The sequence below is a fragment of the Ruditapes philippinarum genome, unplaced genomic scaffold (assembly GCF_026571515.1).
Source record: "Ruditapes philippinarum isolate M1 unplaced genomic scaffold, ASM2657151v2 ctg9559_1_1_1_1, whole genome shotgun sequence".
NCBI lineage: Eukaryota > Metazoa > Mollusca > Bivalvia > Venerida > Veneridae > Ruditapes > Ruditapes philippinarum.
In genome coordinates, this window is record NW_026853022.1 from 18,700 (window position 1) to 34,076 (window position 15,377).

General features: G+C 33.1%; 1 protein-coding gene across 1 annotated transcript; it reads left to right on the forward strand.

Moving 5' to 3' along the window:
• Nucleotides 1–5,012: 5,012 nt before the first annotated feature.
• On the forward strand, nt 5,013–7,821 carry LOC132731860 (DNA ligase 3-like; the record flags this gene model as incomplete). Its single annotated transcript, XM_060718161.1, has 3 exons — nt 5,013–5,064; nt 6,814–6,965; nt 7,662–7,821. Coding segments are annotated over exons 2-3 (286 nt in total), but the record flags the coding sequence as incomplete, so codon positions are not given.
• Nucleotides 7,822–15,377: the final 7,556 nt, after the last annotated feature.

Below are 15,377 nucleotides of genomic sequence, written 5' to 3' on the forward strand. Positions count from 1 at the left end.
TTCTTTAGGTTGGAATTGCAAAAAAAGTAATTCACTTACTTCATTAGTTAGCATATTGATTACTTTTGGTTGCCCTGGCGGAAACTATAAGACATTTTCTATTTTTAAAAAAAAGAAGGCCATTAAGAACCGTAAGTTATCCGCTCTTAAAAACCTCTTTTTAAAAGGTCAAAGTTTTCTGTTCTTTATGCCAATGGTAATATGATCCCCCAACTTATCCACTACTAAGATTACTAGTTTCAGTTCCAACTCATTGTCTTGTTCTTTGTTTGAGACCGCAGATAATCCAGTCAACACAAGTTAGCTTTTGCTGTATGCTTGAATGTTCTTAGACACGACCTTTGTCGAAATAAGGTGTAAACGGTAATTTAAGGATTGGAATCTGACGTGTGAAGTTTACATATACTAATTAGGCGAAAAATAAATTTCAGGGTGTTTTAAGGTTCTTTTCTGCACATGTTTGGTGAAAATTCAATTCTTGTTTCATTTAATATTTCAACAAGACTAGTATAAATTAATGTTTTAGTATTAATTTTCTCCAAAATCTCATTTATAGATACCTTTTATAGAAGCATTTGAAGATACTAAACAGACTGATTGTTCATACAAAATAGACCATGGTCATAAAATTTTTATGTTTTGATAATAAAATCCACCAATTGGAACACCCACAATTAAGACCAACTTGTTCCAAGCCTCTTGGAGGTCTTAATACAAGGTACTAGTGTCCATTTATCTGTAAAAGAATAAATTTAAGTAAATTAAAATAAATTTGCGAAATTTAAGGCACATTATAGACAAATGCATTTTTCCATCTTGAGAAAGGCCCAGCATGAGTTGAATATCATTTAAATAGTGGTTTTAGCGTATATTAGTTCTTATTACCTAAAGAAACAACCATTGAATGTATAAATTATTTGTCATAAAAATAGACAAATGTAAGCATATTTGTATAATGACTTCCATACAAAATACTACAATACTAAAACTGTACTAATTGCTGAAATGCAATCAAAGCAAAATAAGGTTAAGGTAAGTGGCCAGAGAGTATTTTCATTTTGAAACTACATGTATAATAATTATCACACAGTAAATATTTAAGGCTTTTAAAGAATAAAACTTAAACCATTTTATCTGTCGTTTTTTGGCAATAGGTACAGTTATAGTGAATAAGTTTTTTATAGTATGTCAAAATACTACTTTATTTACATTTTGCTACTTTTGTAACAAACTTTTCACATACATTGTATATATCACTTCTTTCGTCAAGTAACAATAAAACCATTATAAATTCATTTATTTTTTATTTTATTTTCCTCCCTTTTTCCCCTTTCGTAAGAAGTAAAAATGTACTTATTTTTGATGCATAATTTGCCTTTTACCATTTTCAGATAAATGTATTTTTGATGATTTTAAGGTTTTCCCATTTATAAAGCTTTTAAAATTGTCATGCCGTTTCATTTGGTTATAATTTAGGGGGGAAAAAATACTTGTCAATTGAAGGGAATCCAGTGAGGTTTTTTTTGGACATGACAGGCCTAGAAATATTTTTTTTCGAGATTTAATACAAGACGGTGTAGATATATTCTAATACACATTTTAGCCCGACTTTTTTTGAAAAAAAAAAAAAGAAAATAAAGAAAAGAAATAAAAAAAATAAATAGAGGTATAGTTACAGTCACTTCAGCGTTGCCGTTGCAGTCCGCAAACTTGTACCTTGATAACATCTTTTTAATTTCCTGGTGTATTATTTTTACACTTGGCCACGCAGCCCTTGAAAAAGACCTTTGGGTAGACAAAACTAACCTTGACCTTCATTCATAAATGGCCTTGAACTGTGAATGTCTAAATTTTTGCTTGTTTGTTTATATTAGTGGCTATAACTTTGTTATTTGGATTGTCTTCAAACATAAACATAATAATCCTTTAGGATGGATAGCCCTTCAAGTTAACAAGACAGACATTGACCTTCTCTGATTAATGACCTTGACTTTGAAGGTCAAATTATGGAAATTTTCATTTTTTTTGCTATAACTGGCTGTAACTTTGTTATTATTGAATGTATTGACTTCATATTATATCATAACATTCTTAAGGATAGGGCCTTTATGAATACCAAACTCAAATTGACTTTGGCTCTTTATGACCTTGACCTTGAAGGTTAAATTATTGAATTTTGTGTTAAAAATTGTAAAAATTTTGTTATCGTTAAATTGGCTGTAACTTTATAATAAATCAATGGATTTTTTTTTCATACTTGGGAAAAACAACCTTTTGGACAAGATATCCTGAATGATTGAACTGACCTTGACCTTGAGCTTTAAATGACATTGACCGTCAAGTTCAAATTATTGAATTTTGGTTAAGTTGTCATAATTTTGTTATCTATGTACGGATTTGATTCAAAACAACACTTGTGATCAAACAGACATGTTTAATAATTTAGATATGACCTTCATGATTTGCATTTTAAGTGACCATGACCTTTAAATGATTAAATTTTATTATATTTTCTTTACATTGTCACTCATTTATGGAAAGGATTCATACTTGGACAAAACAAGTGAGGCTAGACAGACCTATTAAATTTTAAAAAAGGAAAACTTAACTTTTTTCTTTAAGATTTGTTTAAACCGTTTATTAGTTTGATTTTAGAAAAAAGTAAAAAAGTTGAGCGTTGCCCCCGCCCGGCGGTAACTCTTGTTATGCTTTTTGGCCAGAGTGGAGTTCCTTAAGTATTCACAAAATTAAAACTTAACTGACGTACATTATGCTGCATTAACAAATATTCTCAAGAACAAAGTATTGGCATCTTCAAGAACTCACAAGTCTGTATGCTCGTAAATAGAACACCTTAAACTTAAAAAAATAAAAGGGAACAATCGATTGATATTTTCTCTTATATTTTAAACCAAACGTTATGCACCATTGGACATTTTCTATGGGGGATACCAAACATATGTGGTCATACCAGAAAGTCAACAATGGGCGTGAACTAGATCTAGTCGCACAGATATTCTGTACAGCTGGAAGAACTTTTTCAATGATACTTATCCGAGTTTTTTCTGTCGTCTGAAAGAAGTGCGCACATTTATTTTATTGGTGTGGCAATCGATATACCTAAAATTATCTATATAGGAAAATATTCATATATACTTCATGTATAATTATGTATTACAAAGCAGATAATTCCAAAACTTAAAAGCGGTATAACGATAATGTATCTAATCGATCGCAATCAATGGGTAACCAGGCAAACGAAGACAAATGCCTTCCATGTGGAACATCTTTTTCAGTAATAAACATGTTTTTTTTTTTCAATTTAAACATGAATTTAAACAAGAAGTTTCTTTAGAAAAGATACTCGGTCGAAGTAAAATTAGTTAGCTTGCATATGTTATTTTTAAGGTTTCGATACACGTAGAAATTTAACAATACTTAAATTTAAACAATGACATATTAATTTCTTGTAGGTAAGGAAAAAATCAAAACATTTGTAAACATATAATCAAATGATAAGCATATTGTTACTGATGTCCCCTCAACTAGGACAACTTCTGTTTTACCATGGAGCTAAATATAAGATATCTGTGGTTTTACAGATACGAAGGATAGTCCAGATCGAAATACCCGGCGTTCAGTCTAAAATTCAATAATATTTTTTAAAAGTTCATACAACAAACAATATATTAATGTGTATAGTCTCTGTTTCTTTTAGGCTTGGTGGTAAAGTATTCCATAGTTTTGGCTAAGCACATTGAAAAGAAAAGATCTGTCACCGTACAATAACATTTCGATTCTTTGGAAGTACATGTGCAAGTGTTGCTGATTCTTTGATCTCAGATCTCTCATTGGTCCATGCACTTCAAGCAACTCACGCAAATAGTCTGAGGCTTGTCTATGTACATATTGAAAGTGAAAATCAAGATTTTATATTTAACACTGTCCGCTACTGGCAACCGAGAGATCAAATCGAGACGACTACATACACGTTATGATTCGAGCTGTCGTGTTCTGGACACTGTGTAGTCAGTCAGTTTGTTGTAGCCTTTGATGCACCATAAAGAAGGGAAGTCTGGATGTGACAAGCGAGTTGATAAAAGTGTGCAAAGTATTGTTTGATATGTTCTTTTTTTCGTATCTGAGCGTAACACAATCTGGACGCTAACTTTACATGATGGCTCATGTCAAAAACAAGGCATATTTTAATTTTTAGCAACAACTCAATTTAACATTGATTTGCATGTGATAGTATATGTATGATTAACCGTTGGAAAGATTATTGAGTTTTCTAACCAACAGTCAATTTTCGCACGGTTTACACGCGCATAAAATTTTAGCAGGTCATTTAAATACATGTTGTTTTTCACATTGATAGTAATCATGACTGAGTTGCAATCTACTTAATTATTTTTTACATGTAGCAGAGCGTTATTAAGGAGCCGATTTTAATCAGATTGGGCTGAGTTGAATTGTGATTTGAGAGAGGAGATAATGACTCCTTGCAAAATCGCGTCTGAAATAAAAACGGATCTAGATTTAGTTTATGGAGAAAATGCTCTTTCAGATAGAACAAATGCCATGTGGATGTCATTGTTTAAAAGGAAGTTAGAACTAATGTAAAGGATGATCCCCGCCCTGGGCGGCCAAATTTCCGCTACCACTGAAAAAAGACATCTGCCTTAAGCTGTCGGATGTCATATGCCAGTACACGCAGATCTGAATCAATTTTAATATCATCATTTATAAGGATACTAAATATCACTTTCGTTACTTTTAGGTATCATATAAAAAATATTACTTCTTCTCTGTTTTCTATTCTGCCAGGGAAAATATCAAGACATTTTAAAATCAATATTGAATAATTTACAATCTAAATACCTCGACTTCTTCTCGCGATAGTCATTATCCGAAGACGGGCGGAATAGGCCAATTAAAATCATAGTGATGAAGACGACAACGTTTACGAGTTAGTTTGAGGCAGTGTATTTGCCCTGATCTTCCGTTTCAAACAAAGATAAACAAATACAACAACAACAGTATTGAAATAGATTTCATCTACAGGTATACTAAGTATTTGATAATAATTTATTCACTGACAATTTGCTTTTGTGAAATCAATACCAAAAGTTGATTGTTAATGGAAATAACAATTTGTGTCACTTATTCTACTGCCGTTAAATTTTGGTTTTCTTACTCTCGGATTTTGCCCACAGACACTTGGGGTTTGGAGCTCAAAACTCCTTTAAAATCCAAATAAAATGCATATTTGTCAATCCCAGCACATGTACTGATCATATATATCAAACAAACTTAATATAAGCCGTTTTGAAAAAATTTCATATTTCAACATCTATAATAATACACAAGATAAAAATGTTCGCCGGAAAAAATCCGCACCCCTACTGTCATAATCACCATGTATTTTATTCCATTTCCAATATTTTCACATACTCCTTTGGTCCATCGACACAGAAGATATAATTCTTCACGATAATGGTCAATTTTTAACTTCAACGGTAATATAAACAACGCAACAGCCGAAATAAACATCAGTATTATCGCCGTTTTCCTTCAATGACATTATCTTTCGATAAATTCAAACGTGCCAGACGGCTATGACCGAAGCCATCCGATTATGTGGTTCCCACACTTAAACGCGCTGCGCAATTTGCACACGGCCAAGCTGGGGACACATAATCGGATGGCTTCAGTCATAGCCGTCTGGCACGTTTGAATTTATCGAAAGATAATGTCATTGAAGGAAAACGGCGATAATACTGATGTTTATTTCGGCTGTTGCGTTGTTTATATTACCGTTGAAGTTAAAAATTGACCATCATCGTGAAGAATTATATCTTCTGTGTCGATGGACCAAAGGATTATGTGAAAATATTGGAAATGGAATAAAATACATGGTGATTATGACGGTAGGGGTGCGGATTTTTTCCGGCGAACATTTTTATATTGTGTATTATAATAGATGTTGAAATATGAAATTTTTTCAAAACGGCTTATATTAAGTTTTATATATATATATATATGATCAGTACATGTGCTGGGATTGACAAATATGCATTTTATTTGGATTTTAAAGGCATTTTGAGCTCCAAACCCCAAGTGTCTGTGATTTTGCCCACAGGTGGCAGTATCAGTGTTTGGACACCCCACCCCTATCTGCCCCTGGACCCCTACTACAACCCTGAAAAAAAATAATTCAACACTCTAAAGCTTACTATAAGGTACCAAATACAAAACCACCGATGAAATTTTATATAAATTTTTTTTTCCACTATCAAAATTATAGTTATAGAAAGGTGAAAAGCCTACTATATGTTCATTTGCCAAACAATGTGGAACACGGGAAATCGTCGTTTCGGTGACTGAGGAGCATTCCGGCAGGATTTCGCTGCATCATTCATTAACATTAATAAAAAGAACTTGAATTCCACAGCTTATCTAATTCAAGTCTTACGAATATCACTATCATTCCGATTTTTTCTGTTTCACGGTATTTTTTGAATTGTCGTAGCCATTTTGCAGTCTGATACCTGGGTTGAAATACGCGATCTGATTGGACGAGCCAAATTTGACGTCCAATCAGATCGCGTATAACACACAGGTATCAGAATCCAAAATGGCAGCGACAAGTCAAAAATTACCGTGAAATAGAAAAAATCGATAGAATGTTGATATTCGTTAAACTTGAATTAAGTAAGCTGTGGAATTCAAGTTCTTTTTATTAATGTAAATGAATGATGCAGCAAAGTGCCTTCGGAATGCGCCTCAGTCCAGTATTCACATCATTTCCAGGATTGCTTGACACACATAACTACAAAATGGCAGAAAATATATATTTGACTGGTTATGCCAAATTAGGGACGTCAAGTTGTAAAAAATGTAAACAGAAGATTGATAAAGGAGCTCTAAGAATAGCAAAACTTGTCTCAAATCCATTCTCCGAGGTAGGTTTATGATTCTACTTTGAAATGATTATTAGATCCCACATAATGGGATATATGTATTTCTTTAGATAATATGTTTAAAACTAGGTTTCCAATTTTACTGACCATTTAAAATCAGGTTTAACAGATTGTGTTGAATTTGTATGGACAATTTTGGGAAAATTATTGCATTGTGTTTATAATCCAAATCAGAGCAAATTTGATTTCGTTTTTGTAAGCAAATTACCGTCTAGATTCCAGGTCTAGAATGTATTACAATTAACAGCTAAGCACGCAAGAATGCTTAGTCCTTAGAATTGGATGTATTAGGATGGTCAGTTTGTGCAACCATTACTTAATCATTTATTGTGTATAAATCATAAAAAAGTTCATATTATTGAATTAATTTTATTAAATTTGTCTCCCGTGCAGTCCTATTTATAGCAACGAATTCTATGAATTTAAATAGAAAACGAATGTAGCATGCGGACGGTGTTGATATTGTGAGATAAACTTTGAAGATCACTGGAAATCATCCGAGTAACCGAGTACTCGATCGGAAAAATGACCGAGTACTCGAGTATTGATTTTTGTATTCGTTGCCATCCCTAAAAAAACAAATTTTTTAGACTTTTTGCTTGTACAAGTAATGAAATTGTGATTACATTTAAGGATGTATCTCTAAGATGCATTTATGAAGTTGTGATTACATTTAAGGATGCCGGGGACATGAAACAATGGTTTCATCCTGATTGCGTGTTTGAGACATTTGTACGTGCACGAGCTACAACAAAGAAGATCGAGGATCCCGATGATTTAGAAGGATTTTCCGATTTAGAACAGGCTGACAAAGATGCCATTCTTAAACTAATCAAAGGTATGTCGTGACTTTCTACCCTGTCTAATTCTATTTTTACACTTATTATTGTTAACCCTTGACCTGCTATCTTTCTATAATGGATCTGCCGGATTTGAACTTGAAACAGTCCATTCCAAGTTCATGGGATTTTAATATAAAAAAAAATAAAATTCAGCTGCCTAGCTCTATACTGGTGGCAAAGACTGATCACTTTTGGTTCCAGCAGGTTAAGGGTAAATAGCCCAACTTTTTGAGAAAAAAAAAAGAGTACATGTATTTATAATAATGGTCTCTTTTCCCAACTTGAGCAAAGATATTTTAATTCATGTAAAGTTTTGTAGAATGTGTGTGACTTATATTTCATTTTTGTTTAAATTTAACCCTTAACCTGCTGAATTTGATAAGTGCATTGAACTTAAAACTTTTGAAGCTGTTGTCATTTTATTGCTGACGTGTTTATGCCATTTTCATCTTCATTACATTTAAGTTCAAAGTGTTTATTGGTTTATACATAAGCTTATTGGGTATTTTCATAGAAAATGACGTTGTTCATCGTGCAAGAATAAAAAAGTGATCTTGTGGTATGCTTGCGAAAAAGGAACTTTATAGGCGCAACTGGGACATTCGATCTTTTTGTAAAGCAGACAAACTGTACGGTTTATAAATTACAATCAGAAATCTGCAAGTAGTTACACTTATAATAATAAATTAACCATGCAAACTAGATATTGTTTTTCATTTAAATTTTAAAATGACAACTATGTAGAAGTTTTGAAGGATCATATATTACAAAGAGTCGTTCTTCTGTATGTAAAAGATCGTCTACATCTGCCAGGTCATATGCAGCAGTTAAAAAGACCGTTCATATACTTATTTTCAAAGATTTTTTTCATTGGGTTTACGGTACATTGACACATAACTGGCCATACCGCGCCGGACACTATATTTGTAAACATAATATTATTTAACCTTTAAAATGTTTTGCCGTGTTGGGCTGTCTTTTAGAATTCTTTTTATATTTCTCTATTTTAATACACGGATATAAAATTAGTTACTTAAATCTTAGGATACAAGCTTATTTCGATTAAGCATTCAGTCATGTTAATCATTGGGGTGTATAGGATCGTGAACGGTGCATTTTGTAATTTACCCGTTCTTTCTTCAGTATATCTTTAGAATGTTTCACTGCGGTTCACTTTCTGAAGTAACGGTAGTGTATTCAATAACCTGCTACGGGAGCGTGTTGAAAATATCCATGTCTAAGACCTGGTTGTGACATCGTCCATAGAAGGTTCAATTTCACTTAGAAACAGTTGGAGCTTTTGTGTGTATGTTTGGTGGCCTGTATGTCTACTGTGTTAACTTTAATTTGTCATTGTCTATAGCCGACATTGGCAAATTTGGCTTATCACAGGTGGTTTGCTTCAATATTCTTATATAAAAATTGAATATGTGCAAAGGACATTGGGTACAAAATATAAAAATAATTTGAATATGTACAATAGCCACAAAAGTTACACATAACTTATTTTGACTTTCACTTGTCTTTTTACTATATACGCTTGGATGGTCGTTATGTCGCTTTGGTCACTTGTACCGATAAAGGTAGAAAACAATGCGATGATGACAGGCAAAACAACTTTTTCTTTCCTCTTCTGTGAATTTAATAGTTATTACATGTAATAAATTACGATTAAAACCAAGACTGTTATAGTGTAACTAATTTAAAATTGTAACTCGATTGTTACACCTCATTTATAATTTATGTGTTGTAAACTTTAGTATTTCTATGGGAAGAAGGGGTTAAAGATAAAAGACTTCGTAACTTTTATTTGATAACTCCCAACAGTGTGGAACTCTGGGTTGTTATTATTTATATCAACATGTGATGAAAGCACTTTGTTATATACCTTTATAATTTGAAGTAATTGAAAAAAAGGAAATTTTTTTTGGAGATAGACCAAAAATGTTTATTTTTAGATAAAAGAAATACTTTAAAAATGAGTTTGCGGAGATATGACAAAGTATACTTTAGGCTAAAATTGTAGATTCTTTTTGAGTTAGCATTAGTGTAATAATTTTACTATAGAATACTAGTAGATTTTTATATTCTAAAGAACATATTCTGCCCGAGGGATTGAACCGCTGACACTGAATCACTTTTTCTATGTAAATTACTATAATGTCAAAGTGTAAATTCATTCACAAGATCTGCATCTTGGACCTTTCTCGATAATGACAATATAAAAGTGTGCCATATGACAAACACTTCACAAAATTTTTAATTAATGCTTAAAAAACTGACATATTTTTTTTTACCATTATGAAAAATGACCAATCATTGTAGCCGTCTCTAATATTGTGATTAAATGAATGCATATAGAATTCGTGATGTGCTAAAATACCTGGGGATAAAGGAATGTCAAAGCCTATTCACAAAATGTTTTTTATTCACACAAAGTCAATACCACATGCAATTCAAAGTCTCTAGTACATGTAGTATTGTGTGTGGTTTTTTATCACAGCGAATGAAAAATGTATCTACTCAAGTTCTCGACAATCTTTCAAGATCGCAAAGTCGTCATTTTCAAGATTTTACATCCAGTGAATTTTGCGATCTCCAAATTTGGTGTTTGTCGCACAACGTGGATACTGGATATTCTAATAATATCGTCCATGAACAGGCCAAATCAAACCGAGCCGGCAACTTTTTCAATTATACCGTTTCTGGCTTTAGGGATTCTGCTATTATTTAATAAAGATAATCATTGACGACCCGGAGAGAATTGAAACTCGCATGCAAACTTGAAATCAATGTTTGGACAAGACAGTGATATTCCGATCCTATTGGAATGTTAAATATCTAAATCTTTTGTGAATGTTTTAAGACTTGAAACAATGAAAATGACGGCAAGTCAAAATTTCTCCACAGACTTGAATTTGTAGATATAAATTCCATAGTTTTTTGGAAGTTCTGGTCAATTGAAGTCAAAAGTTCTAGGAGACAACATTTTTGTAAGGACAACATTTGGAAATATTTTAGTAAGGCCGACCTGAAATAGAAAATAATAACATTAACAATTCAACAACAACCATGTTCGATACTCCAAAAAGTTCTAAAAAGTCCATACGAATTATCCGAATATAGCTATCCGAAATTATGTGATTGTCAAACTTTGAGAAATATTTAAAAAAAAATTATAATGCGAAACAAATACTAATACAAAATATAAATTCACTTGAAAAAACATATAAAGCTAAAACATATACTCACATTCTTCAGAAATCATTTATTTAAATGTTACATTCCTAGTTAGCTGATTTAGATACGATTGTTGTTGTTATCACTGGAGTTAGAAAAAATATATTGTCAAGCCCCTTCATGTCTCATGAAATATATATTTTTCAATATGGTTGGCTGGCAAGAAATATTAGCCTTAAATTGTTACATGTGTTGGAGATACGAAGAAAAAAGGCTAACAGCAAGGCTTTCCATTGGACATAGAACAAAATAAAGACCTTATATCTACAAAAGTATGGCGTAAATCTTTACATTTTATTTTGGAGATAGAATAAACTAATACTGAAATAAATATTGAGTTATCTCATTTTTACTTTAAATGGAGTTAGGACATTTTAAGAATAAGACGACGATATCTAAAAAGAGTCATTAGAAATACATTACAATGGTTGGTTTTAAATATGGAGTAACATAACTTAAATAACATATTACTTCTTGTATTTATCATTTCTACATTATATGTATCATTTAGAGGCTAAGACACGACGACACGAAGACTCGGTGACTTAAACATTTATCGTGTCTTCGATTTCCGGGGCAAAGACCCGACGACTCGATAATTCTATTGGAAAGATATTGTGTCTTCGCCTATTGAAAAAAAGGCATTTCGCCTATTTAAAATGTATTGTGTCTTCGAGTCGGCGCCCTGAAAAGTAATATAAGTGAGCATATTATCGTGTTTTGCCTTCGTTTTTGGAGGGACAGAATATGTTTACATTTCTCCTTTCACTTAAACTACATATTATGTATATGTTACACTATTACCAGTTCTGCTGCTGCATAATAATATATTGGTGCAAGTATTTACCAAATGCAAAGAACGAGCCTCTGCTTTCACGATTTCTTTTAGTGGAAAAAAGCACTTTGATTTATCATCGGATCTTTATACATGTATTACATGTATTTATCGCGCCCTACCAGGTCTAAGAACGAACTAATTTAAGAGTTACACTTTCATTTAAACTTCTGTGCGTTTTTGCCTTGATACAAATGTGAGAATGCATTTAATCGGACGCAAATATGCTTCAAGCTATTGAATCCAGTTGGGTTAGCTAATCATCGTTAGGTTTGCAAAATCATTGGTTTGCGTCACTGGATTATCCATAGGGCATGCAGCTTGAAGATGTTCTAGCAGACCTCACATAGAAGTCCCTGAGGAAGAAACACTGACTGGTCGGCGGAATCAAGATTATATTGACGTTGCTAGTGAAAGGCTGTATGTTGGTGCATCTGGTGATGAGTTCAGTTTGATTGACAATAATATTCGTCCTCAGTTTGTTGCTGAAAACTTGATGTCGTACTTGTTATATTAATGGTGATGATTTGTGACAATTTGATGTCAATGACACTTTAACAACATTGCTAATTGACATGAGGTTTTGTTTTTGGAATAATGGACGGCATTTTAAATTGAGGGACATGCAACGATGCTGTCAAACTGTCATTTGCATCAACTAGTCACACATAACTGTTAATATAATCACATTTCATATTTCTTCCTAGTTTTATATTTATGTAAAACACTTTCCCTTTCCTCCATTCAGATTTTCTTTTGCCATTTTGCTTTGTATGTGTTCAAAACCTTGTGATCTATACAAGAGACAGTAAGTCTCTCAATTTGTTTAAGATCTGGCTGTGTTTTGTCTTACATTGACAAGACTTTACTTACAAAATAAAAAAAAACGCATCGAATTCAGTATTGCGTTTCTTATCTACATCTCTTTATCATTCGACGATAATGCGCAAAGCAGGCATGAACATTCATGGTTCTCCAAATTGCTTTCTCCACTCTCCGATGAAAGAATAATTTAAACATTTTGAATTTCAATTAGAACCATGAAGTAAAATGGTATGAAAAGATAATTGCTTCTCGCACATTATTTCATTTTCAAAACCAGTTATTCTATATTACTAGTGTGCAATACATTGATTATCATTCGTCACCAATAAATGACTTTAACATGGTTTAAAAATTGAGTTACATAAAGCCAATACGGATTTTTTTTTGTTGTTTTTATCATTATCACAGCATACACCTCAGTCGAGCTGTATGTTTTAGATAAGAACAATTTAACCTCAAGTCTTCCCCTAAAAGATTATTATCCCCCGCTGATGAAAACGGGAGGGGGATATTGTTTTTGTGTTGTCCGTCCGTCCTTCCGTCCGTCCATCCGAATTTCGTTGTCGCGCTAGTTTTCTCCAACTACTGGCTGGAATTCAACGAAACTTTATGGGAATCATCAATATCAAGAGGAGATGCGCATTTCATCGGCTTGTTCAAGTCAGACCTTTTAACTCAGAGTTATGGCCCTTGATAAGTTATGCAGTATGCATAAAGAGCAAAAATCGTTTCCGCGCTACTTCTCTGAAACTACCGGCTGGAATGCAAAGAAACTTTATGGGAACCTTCAATGCCAAGAGGAGATGCGCATATCGTTGCTTTGTTTCGGTCAGACACTTTAATCAGACTTACGGCCCTTGATAAGTTATGCAGTATGCATATAGAACAATAATCGTTTCCGCGCTAATTCTCTGCAACTACGGGCTTGAATGCAACGAAACTTTATGGGAACCTTCAATACCAACAGGAGATGCGCATATCGTCGCCTTGCTCCGGTCAAACACTTTAACTCAGAATTATGCCCTGGATAAATTTTGCATTATGCATATAGAGCAATACTCGTTTCAGCGCTATTTCTCCGCAACTACTGGCTGGAATTCAACAAAATTTTATAGGAATCATCAATATCAAGAGGAGATGCGCATTTCATCGGCATATTCCAGTCAGACATTCTAACTCGGAGGTATGGCCCTTGATAAGTTATGCAGTATGCATATAGAACAATAATCGTTTCCACAACTACTAGCTGGAATTCAACGAAACTTTATGGGAACCTTCAATACCAACAGGAGATGCGCATGTCGTTGCCTTGTTCCGGTCAGACACTTTAACTCAGAGTTATGGCCCTTGATTAGTTATGCAGTATGCATATAGAGCAAAAATCGTTTCCGCACTACTTCTCTGCAACTACTGACTTGAATCCAACGAAACTTTATGGGAACCTTCAACAATACCAACAGGAGATGCGCATATCGTTGCCTTGTTCCGGTCAGATACTGTAACTCAGAGTTATGACCCTTGGTTAGTTATGTAGTATGCATATACAGAGTGTTTATAGTGAAAGGAATGTGAAACTTATTTGATTTGCGACATTAAAATATATATATATACTGAGAAATCAAACACCATGTTAAAACTAAAAGAAAATTATTTTTTGTGTTGAATTGGTAAATCCAACCCTGCAAAAAGACTTGGCAGATATGTTTGGTACATTGAAATCAAAATTAACAGCATGGCCTGAAGGATCTTAGGAAGATTGCCGTTTGCGCCAGCAAAACTTTCACTGTAATATCTAATATTCCTACAACTTATATGTCAAAGATAAATAAATTGAAGTATGCAACTATTAAACTTATACTACTCATGTTTAAGCTTGGCGTGGACACATCTGCCTTTTTTTCACTTTTTAAGACTACCTATTGGATAGAAGACGTGCAGGTGTCCATTCACTGAACATAGCTCCAAGTCAGTCAGTATCCATCCTCCATTGCGCTTTCAATTGCTACAATACTAACGGCTGTTACGATGCAACATTTCATAGAGACACCAACATGTGTGAATATCTGACGTCTGATACTGGCGTTGAGGCAGACGACACATCGATGTTGATTCCACTAGGATGATACCTTTGACCAATTACAAATGCAAAGGCATAGAAAGATATTTCCTTTCAAGGAAGTCTTAACAGATATTTGAACTGAATGTTGGACAGAGTAAACCTGTTTAATTCTGAAATCGGACTTGTATAATTAATTCTGCATATATTTTTATTTTTACACCGCACAAATGTGACAATTTGTTTTTTTATCTTTCTCGCAGATCAATAAAAAAACGTTTTATCTAAGTATATCAACTGCATTGTAACTAAGCCATAATGTTTTCATATAATGCACATACACATGTATACAGTTGTTCACTTATTGTTTGCTGCTCAGATGGAAGGAAATTGTATGAATGGATTCTATAAGACATTTACTAAAAGAAATGTCTGTCTTTACACTGATGTGACATTTATAAGATAATGTGATATTGTGATTTTATGTATTATTATTATTATTATTATTTCTATTATCATTCAGACAAAAAAAATCATATCAAATGAAACGTGAATCGTCTTCTGCAACGGAAAATTACGATACATCACTTTCGATC